At 45.5% G+C, this 9461-nt stretch overlaps 1 protein-coding gene and 1 long non-coding RNA gene across 2 annotated transcripts; both read right to left on the bottom strand.

Annotated features, from left to right (window-relative positions):
- Nucleotides 1–456: 456 nt before the first annotated feature.
- LOC124694437 (mitochondrial inner membrane protein OXA1-like) lies at nt 457–2177 on the bottom strand. The gene is made up of 5 exons (XM_047227422.1): nt 2156–2177; nt 1896–2024; nt 1720–1821; nt 776–830; nt 457–689 (listed from the first exon to the last, which is right to left on the bottom strand). Exons 2-5 carry the CDS (start codon nt 2013–2015, stop codon nt 457–459), a joined length of 510 nt encoding a protein of 169 aa, XP_047083378.1. The 5' UTR covers nt 2016–2024; nt 2156–2177.
- A 1102-nt stretch (nt 2178–3279) lies between these two features.
- Nucleotides 3280–4489, bottom strand: LOC124700519. The gene is made up of 3 exons (XR_007001752.1): nt 4394–4489; nt 4192–4282; nt 3280–3324 (listed from the first exon to the last, which is right to left on the bottom strand). It is a non-coding gene; the product is annotated as an uncharacterized LOC124700519 (long non-coding RNA).
- Nucleotides 4490–9461: the final 4972 nt, after the last annotated feature.

Raw genomic sequence — 9461 nt, 5'->3', positions numbered from 1 at the left:
AAAAGTGCCGAATAACCCAATCAGGGTCTCAAGAGGGTAGATATATGAAAATTTCCTACAATGCTCAACTGTGATATGCTAATGAATGTATTTACATGCCTTAATCATGATCAACACAACGGAAGGCCTATACTACACTGTTACACAGTTCTCCCAAGCCCAATTAAACTCGGACATATCACGGCAGTCCCACCGAACTCTGCTTTCGCCAAGCCAGATCGTTCATGACAATGGCACCCATGGTTTTTAAGGCGGTAAGGCATTCTACCCCCATCTTGTCACCTAAGTGTCTAAAACGGGCAAAATTCCAAGGCACAGACATGCCGCCTTATCATCTAAGCGTCCTAAGGCGGACGCCTTAAAAACCATGATGGCACCAACGCCAAATCACCACGAGGATGCCACTGGCGGTGCAAGACGGGGGTCCTCCTTTGGATCAAAGCACTCTGTTAGTTATTACTCTCGCACTCTGATAGTTATTACACTAGGGGTTCGCCGCTTCTTCTCAATGCCTACACTCTTGTCCCTAGGCTCAGAACTAGACTGCTCAGATCCATTAACTGCAGGCGATGAATCAAATGTGGAAATTGGCTTTGGCCCCTTGGAGGTCGGCACTTGCACAGCAGGTACATGCCGTGGTACGACTGGAGAAAGATTCATGTATTGCCTTACGGCTGGATTCCGGAAAGCTGAGATAAAAAAAAAGGAGGGAAGGTATGCAAATTAGGAAATGAGAATGGAGAAAAGTAGGGCTGAAGGCGTTCAGATAACCTACCAAATCTACACGCAAGAGAAAACAAGGTCCATGGCACCCAGTAGAAGAAATGTGCCTGCACAAGGAAATAAACTATTAATTGGCATTGCAAAAGTAACATTGTTGTGTTGTTAATAATTAGTATAATAATCCATTGCTGCAAACAGAGAAACATAGCTGCAGTTATTCGATATAGGAAAACGTGGATTAAATAGGTTTTTTCACCAAAGGTAGATATCTCTATTAGGGTAAGAGCGGGACCACTGGCATATATAGACTAATTTTTTGGGATAGATACTACTCCATCCCATAATATAAGACGTTATTACAACCAATATGCTCATATATTGTTGTAATAACATCTTACACTATGGGATGGAGGGAGTGCAGCATATACAACATCTTCAAGTGTTGACAACAACTCTAGCTTATTTTACTGAAAATCGTGATTTGCATACATTTGGCATTTCCATCCATCAGCACCGCGATATTCAATAATTAGGTGGAAAACAGTTCTACTTTAGGGTAAACATTTGTTTGTATTTGAAGTGCTAACAACACCTAAATGGCAGCTCCAACTGGATTATGCAAAATAAATTCCGCTTTAGCCCATTTCCAAAGAAATCACACCATAAAAAAGCTCCGAGATGGTGCAAACAGGATCTTTTTACACTCAGAATTTTATTATGCACCACGTAATATGCAGGCTATATTTGGATGGATCAGTCAAGTAGGGAGGACTGACGGTGGAGTGGTCATAGAGTAATAAGTTTAATTGGACTATCCAAGTGATGGGCAGATTTGGCAAATTTCAGAAGCCATCTGGGACAGTACCCCAAATGCTCACTTGGCATTCTTTTCCAACAACCCAAAATTTAGTGATTAGGAGAGAACGCCTATTCATGCTAACTTACCTGCATTCCCAGCATTCCGAATTCCTTATAGATGGTAGTTAGAAGTTGTACCTTGCAAAAGCTCATTGATAATGGTCCAATCAAAACTGCCAGTACTCTGTTCGCAATCTTTATGTTTTGCCGGATAGGACTTCTGCTTGCTTTTATATTGATCTGGTAAGAAGGATGTAGTTTCTCAACTATACAATAACAGATAAGATATTTAGTGCCTCGGACAAGATGCACACCTCATCCGCAGCGAATGCCATTGATATCAACACTGGGAGGATGTAAAGCTCGTCAGGAGTTGTCAAATCAGTAAACCAAAATGCTCCACCTTCTTTGAAAGAAGGGACTTTCTCTATCATGTTACTTATCTGCAGTTGGGACAGTGAGGATAAGGTGGGAACAATTAAAAAATTATATATCCTATTGCTAGATTGCAGTTATATAACTAGATATGATTGTAGATAGTTTTTCTGATTATGAGGAAGTGGCGTGAACTTACAGCACAGGAAAAACTTATGAAGACAGGCACTTGGATGAATACAAGGTTATACGGTGTCAATCGACTAACACCATGCCTGAAGAAGACTATCAAGAATTAGAACAATGAATTTAACGCTTGTAAGACTAAATACTGTACAAGGCTGCATAAGATGATAAAGGTTGATGTGGTGAAGTCAAATGATGCAATACGTGTAAATGTTGAAAAAGCAGATTTGAACCAAGAAATAGGCACTTCCAGATCACAAATGATAACAAGAATGATCTGATAGCCAATAAAGTAATTTAAAAACCAAGCAACTTCAATAGGGCCGAAATCATTTAAAACGAAGAGTGCTGTGTTTAACAAGAGATATAAACACAAATTGATTCTTTGCTAAAAAAAAATGCACCAAAACACATAACATTTCTAAACACAGCGGTCAGGAAAAAAACGTCTTCCAGATTCAAATACAGGAAAATAAGTGAAACATTAGGTAGGTGCATACTTTTTGTATAGCTCACTCAGTTTCTTATTCCTCTCTTGCTTCGCCTGTGGGTCCGTTGACTGCAGGAAATAGATATGTAATGTTACATCATTAGGAGTTCAAAATGTAATTTGTCTTCAAGGAAACTACAACTTAGGTTTCCTAGTGGTGTACAATATAAATAGCCTAGAGCAGAACAAGAACTTGGGGTTCCTGCAAAGCCATTCATGTGGCACCAGTATTCTCCATTACAAATAAATGTCTTTGTCAACACCATACCTCGGTCTACATAAACAGTTAACTTCGAAATACTCGAGTAAGAAGACGGTTAAATGATAGCAATGCCCTTGATAGTATGTCAAGTTACTAAATATGGAGTAGAATATAACTGATCATAGTAACAATGGAATTTCTCCATGCCTCACAAACAGTCAAAATAACAGCGAAGCATGATTTGGCTAAAGGGAGGCAACAAATGCAAAGCCCAATGAAATCTTAAAAATGGCTATTTTTATGTAGCGTTGCACAGAAGAAACTATAGTAAACGTATGCTTGCAGAGATTTGGCTGTTAATACAATTGTGGTATCTAGAACTAGCATGCTCTGAAGACGTTACAGTATAAACTGTAGCCCGAACCGAACAACTAAATCTACTTACATTTAGCATATCCTCTTCGATTGCTTTAACTTCTGGCTTCAATGCCTGGAGATATGGCAAGAGTTTCAAATAAGTAAACCTTGCAGTCACTCTTAGAAGACATATAATGTGGACAGATTTAAACAAGCAACGAACATAACAAAAGGAAGAACATAACTGGATCCCCGTTAATCAAGTATGCACGAGGCGCTTGGATTCTCGCTGTACTCATTCACATAACAAAAAAGGCTGACACTATACTTGTGTACAATTCATGTGGCTATCTATACTAGCCACGAGTTCAATAGTGTCATAAGATGACTTAATTTCTCGCAAAAGAGAAAAGGAGAGAAGATGATCGGAGGATACAGAATTGCAGGCTACTAGATCAACTTTAGATGCTACATTTAACATGGCAACTCAGAAGCAGGTTAGATGTTTTTTGAAACAAGAAAGCAGGTTAGATATTAGCTCAAAAAATGGCAATGTAGCCACAATGTACTCGTTGACATAACAAAAAGGCCATTTGTACAATTCATGTGGCTATCTATACTAGTCATGAGTCGGATGGTGCCATAAGATGACTTAATTCCTCACAAAAAAGAAAACAGAGAAGATGATCTGAGGATACAGAATTGCAGGCTACTAGATCAACTTGAGATGCTACATTTAAAATGGCAACTCAAAAGCAGGTCAGATGTTTTTTGAAACAACAAAGCAGGTTAGATGTTAGCTCAAATGGCAATGTAGCCATCAAATTCCTTAATTAACCTACTTGACTTGGCACCATCTCCATCATCATGCTTGAAACTGGAACCACCCAAAAACTAGACACTTATCCACTCCAGCAGAGGCGCGAACTAGTAGTTTGATAACACCACTCGACGCGTGAACAAACAACCCAATAATAAGTTACTGAAGTGAGTTCGTTACATTGAACCTCCTCTCGGCCTTGAACTGGTACACCAGCAGCGGGATCGTGGCCGCCCGGACCAACACGGTCGTCAGCGCAATAGAAACCCACCTGCACATGCGTGGGGTACTCATTTACGGTTCAACTTGATGGGAAGCTCGAAATTGAAACCCCAGGTCAATAATGGTGAGTCCCCGATGCTATCGCAGCGAGTCGGCTTACCAATTGAGCCCAGTGAAGGAATGGACGGCGTCGATGAGGTGCTGCACGGCGGCGAACGGGGGGAACGAGTCGGCCGCGGCGGCGGCCACCTCCCCCGGGAAGGGCGACGCGGGCACGGCCGAGGACGCGGCGTCCCCCGCGCCCACGGCGGGTCCGGAGGAGAAGTTGCGGCGGGCCGTGAGGTGGGCGCCGAAGGGGAGGGGGAGGGTTTGGGACCCGGAGCGGCGGCGGTGGAGGTCGCCGGAGGGGAACCGCGAGGAGTGGTGGGTGGGAGGCGGCGGCGGAGGGGGGGAGGAGGAGCAGGAGGGGTCGCCGCTCCGGTCGTGGTGGGAGGGGGCGAGATGGGGCAGGGAGGGGTGGAGGCGGCGGGCGAGGTGGCGGGAGAGGGCGGAGGCCAGGCTCCTCCGCGCGGAGAAGGCCATAGCGGCGGCGGCGGCGCCGGAGATGGTGTGGGGAATTTGGGGGAACCAGGGGACAAAAGAGGGTTAGACCTAGCCAAAACCCAAAAATAACCGATAGTTTACTTCGAAAATGGCACATAGCTTAGTCTCTATCTCTATCTCTACTACTTAAAAAAACTAAAGTGGTTCCTTATTCTGCCATCTACAATACATTTCGTAGTCTGTCGTCCCACCTACCTACGTCAAAATTTTCGTCGTACCTCTTCGATTCTTTCGCTCCATCTCTTCCGAACGCGCTGACAAGTGGGCCAGTCCCCACAATTCTCTCCCCGACGAGATTTCCTCCATCTCCAGCTCCCCCACCCTCTCCCTCTCTCGTCCTCAAGCGTAGGCTAGGGTTCCGCCGCCGCTCCCCTGCACCACCGTGTTGCTGGTCGTTGACTCAAAAGCGGGTTGCCCCGCCGCGCCATGGAGGTCGTCTTTCGCAACGTCATGATTGCCCCCGTTTTCGAGGAGATTAGGCCCCATCACCTGAAGATCGAGCTCCGCATTTTCGTGCCCGACTTCGCCGGCTACCATATCCACCCACCTCCACATGCCCCTGGCTCCCGGTCACAGGGATCTGCAACCGCTGGGCCTTCACCGTGGGCGTCGCTGCCTCCACGCAGGGTGCGGTCGATGACCGCTGCCTGGTCTTCATCGCGGACGCCACGCCCCAGCGCCACCACCTCCTCCAACTCCATCGGCGAGGAGGGCTATTCCTGGTGCGCGGCACCATTGGCGGCGCCGAGGTATTCCCCAAAGATTGTCGGCAAATTTCGTTTTACTACTACTACCTCTTGGGGAGTACTCATATGGCCGATAGCTCATCGAACGAGCCGTCCAACCCACTCGGTCGCTCTCGCTCGAAGCCACAAACGCAATTTCTGCTCGCTCTCGCAGTCTCGCGGCCTCACAGACTCACACGAACACGAACAGACGCACACACGGGGCGGCGACAACTCTAGGTGATCCAACGCGAAGCAGATCTGGCGAGGGGCGGCGACCGGCCGGAAGCGGCGAAGCAGCGGCGAGCGGCAGCGAATAAGGATGCATCCTGGCATCCTGCAGGGGACCACGACGGCACGACATCAATGGCCAGGACCCAAGACGCAGGTGCTGCTCTGCTCTTCATCTTTTATTCCCCTGATCCCCTATGTCCCTCAGATTTTGCAATTCGCATGAACGCATCGGATTAGCACTTAGCGGTACCGCATTACCATATTAGCTGCTTGCAAGTTTGTAAGTTGTAAACATCCGGTCTAATTGTGTGTCATTGACTAATTTACCTGTAAACATCCAACCTAGACTAGCATATATAGCGGTTGTTTTGTTCTCATATTGCTTTGAGAATTGTTTTTAGCAATGAATACCAGGTCACTAAAACCTGGCGCTACTCGGGTGCGCCCTTTGCTCCGTGCTCCGGCGCGACTTCCTCTCTAGCTACATCATTGGTTTGTGTCAGTTACAGGGACTTGATTTAGGCTTGCAGGTGGAGATGCTACGAAAGATAACAAGCCACAAAAACCATTAACCTTTATTGCATCTTAATGAAAAAAATATGAGCATCTAATTTATGAGCCCCCTTACCAAAAACAATATGAGGCATCTATATAAAAAAGTGCAGGTTCAAATTTACTCAGAGGTGTCATAATAATCTATATGAAGCACTTTATACACTTATATTTTACAATAGGAAAACATGTTAAGAAATCCCTCAATTTTGACAATAGTAACTTAGTAAATTGGAAAATTTTACAATACTTTATTTATTCATTGAATCATGATTACATTACTAGCAGCAGTTAGTGGGTTTACTGACAATAGATGGCATATTCGACATTTTGACATTCTTGTGCCAAGTTGACCTTTGCTAGATTGAATTATCAAAGTGTGAAATTTTCAAAATTATTCAGTTTGTAATTGCATACAACTTAGATGGGGCGAAGTTTTGCAAGGTACGGCTATTAATCCTAGCATCCTCGCAACAGATTACATCCCCCCAGCCAGATCGACGACCGCACTGCCTAGGTCGACGGGCGACAACATCTTCATTGACCGGTCCTTCGGGGCTTTCTTCTCCTCCGTGTGGGTGCTGCTGGCGCGCACGACAGCCATGGTACTGAAGGATGTGACCTCGCCTGCCTGGCCGGCCGGGGAGATGCTGGGTCAACGGGTGCCTCTGTGCGTGCATGGCTCCTCATGAGCGCAACGCCCTGTTGTGTCCGCATAACTGCAAAAGTGCCTATGGCATCAGATCCCTTCAGGCTCCATCTTCCTACTAGAGCAGAGAACTCACCCCATGGATGCGGCCATCGCTGCCCATGGCTACTTCGACACGAACAACATGTCGAGGTATTCAATCGGGTTGGCAGCTGCATCGCTTCCACCCCAAAGGCAGAGGCTCTGGAGGTCCTCTACACGTCTAGGTACATCATGCTCTGCTTCACCGCTGCTGTTCACTGCACACTCTTCAAGTGATTGACAAATGCCATACTTTCTATACTGTTTTATAAATCTTTTGCATTAGCCATCCAATTGGTAGAAGCAAGTTACATGTAGTTTTATTCTAAATTTTAATAGCTGATTCGAAAGGTGTAAACATATGCAAATATCACAAGTACTATTTATCTTATTGCTCACTGTGTGCTAGGTGACACTCTGATAATGGAAGATTGGATTTGTGCTCTTATAATAATTAATAGATCTTATATTAACACTGTTATGTGTACATGCACTTGTCAAAATTTGGTTTCTCGTAGTTTAGACCGAAGGAGATATGCCCAAGAGGCAATAATAAAAGTGGTTATTATATATCTTTATGTTTATGATAAATGTTTATATACTATGCTATAATTGTATTAACCGAAACATTGATACATGTGTGATATGTAAACAACAAAGAGTCCCTAGTATGCCTCTTAACTAGCTTGTTGATTAATGGATGATTAGTTTCATAATCATGAACATTGGATGTTATTAATAATAAGGTTATATCATTGTATGAATGATGTAATGGACACACCCAATTAAGCGTAGCATAAGATCACGTCATTAAGTTATTTGCTATAACCTTTCGATACATAGTTACCTAGTCCTTATGACCATGAGATCATATAAATCACTTATACCGGAAAGGTACTTTGATTACATCAAACGCCACTCGCGTAAATGGGTGGTTATAAAGGTGGGATTAAGTATCCGGAAAGTATGAGTTGAGGCATATGGATCAACAGTGGGATTTGTCCATCCCGATGGCTGATAGATATACTCGGGCCCTCTCGGTGGAATGTCGTCTAATGTCTTGCAAGCATATGAATAAGTTCATAAGAGACCACATACCACGGTACAAGTAAAGAGTACTTGTCAGGAGACGAGGTTGAACAAGGTATAGAGTGATACCGATGATCAAACCTCGGACAATTAAATATCGCGTGACAAAGGGAATTGGTATCGTATGTGAATGGTTCATTCGATCACTAAAGTCATCGTTGAATATGTGGGAGCCATTATGGATCTCCAGATCCCGCTATTGGTTATTGGTCGGAGAGAGTACTCAACCATGTCCGCATAGTTCGCGAACCGTAGGGTGACACACTTAAGGTTTGATATTGAAATGGTAGAACTTGAATATGGAATGGAGTTCGAAGATTTGTTCGAAGTCCCGGATGAGATCTCGGACATCACGAGGAGTTCCGGAATGGTCCGGAGAATAAGATTCATATATAGGAAGTCATTTTATAAGATTTAAAATGATCCGGAAGGTTCTACGGAAGGTTCTAGAAGGTTCTAGAAAAGTCCGGAAGAAATCACTAAGGAAGGCGGAGTCCCGGAGGGACTCCACCTCCCATGGCCGGCCAACCCTAGGAGGGGGAGTCCACCTTGGGCTCCACCAAGGTGGCCGGCCACCCCCTCCCAAGGGAAGGTGGGAATCCCACCTCTAGTGGGAGTCCTAGCTTGGGTAGGTTTCATGTGATATGGAAAGTTTTGGTTTGGGGTCTTATTCGAAGACTTGTAGACCAACTTTTGGGTGTTCCACCTATATAATGAGGGCCAAGGGGAGGGGGCCGGCCACCCCAACACCACAAGGTGGCCGCACCCCTTAAGTGGCCGGCGCCCCCTCTCCCCAAACCCTAGCCGCCCCACTCCTCCTTCTCTCCCGCACGCTTAGCGAAGCTCCGCCGGAGTTCTCCACCACCACCGCCACCACGCCGTCGTGCTGTCGGATTCAAGAGGAGCTACTACTTCCGCTGCCCGCTGGAACGGGGAGGTGGACGTCGACTTCATCAACACCGAACGTGTGACCGAGTACGGAGGTGATGCCCGTTCGTGGCGCCGTGATCAAGATCTTCTACGCGCTTTTGCAAGCGGCAAGTGAACGTCTACCGCAGCAACAAGAGCCTCATCTTGTAGGCTTTGGAACTCTTCAAGGGTGAGTCTCGATCATCCCCTCGTTGCTACCGTCTTCTAGATTGCATCTTGGCTTGGATTGCGTGTTCGCGGTAGGAAAATTTTTGTTTTCTATGCAACGAATCCCTACAGTGGTATCAGAGCCGTGTCTATGCATAGATGGTTGCACGAGTAGAACACAATGGTTTTGTGGGCGTTGATGCTCTTGTTGTCTTTAG

This window comes from Lolium rigidum, chromosome 3 (genome assembly GCF_022539505.1).
Source record: "Lolium rigidum isolate FL_2022 chromosome 3, APGP_CSIRO_Lrig_0.1, whole genome shotgun sequence".
Taxonomy (NCBI): Eukaryota; Viridiplantae; Streptophyta; class Magnoliopsida; order Poales; family Poaceae; genus Lolium; species Lolium rigidum.
This window is presented reverse-complemented; position numbering and strand designations above follow the sequence as displayed.

Bases quoted from the DNA above. Each gene is read 5' to 3' on its own strand.
- LOC124694437 (XM_047227422.1), bottom strand. From the start codon at position 2,015: ATGATAGAGAAAGTCCCTTCTTTCAAAGAAGGTGGAGCATTTTGGTTT. The intron at 1,822-1,895 runs GTGTGCATCTTG...CCTTCTTACCAG, and splicing joins TGGCATTCGCTGCGGATGAG to ATCAATATAAAAGCAAGCAG. The intron at 690-775 runs GTAGGTTATCTG...TTTTTATCTCAG, and splicing joins TTCTCTTGCGTGTAGATTTG to CTTTCCGGAATCCAGCCGTA.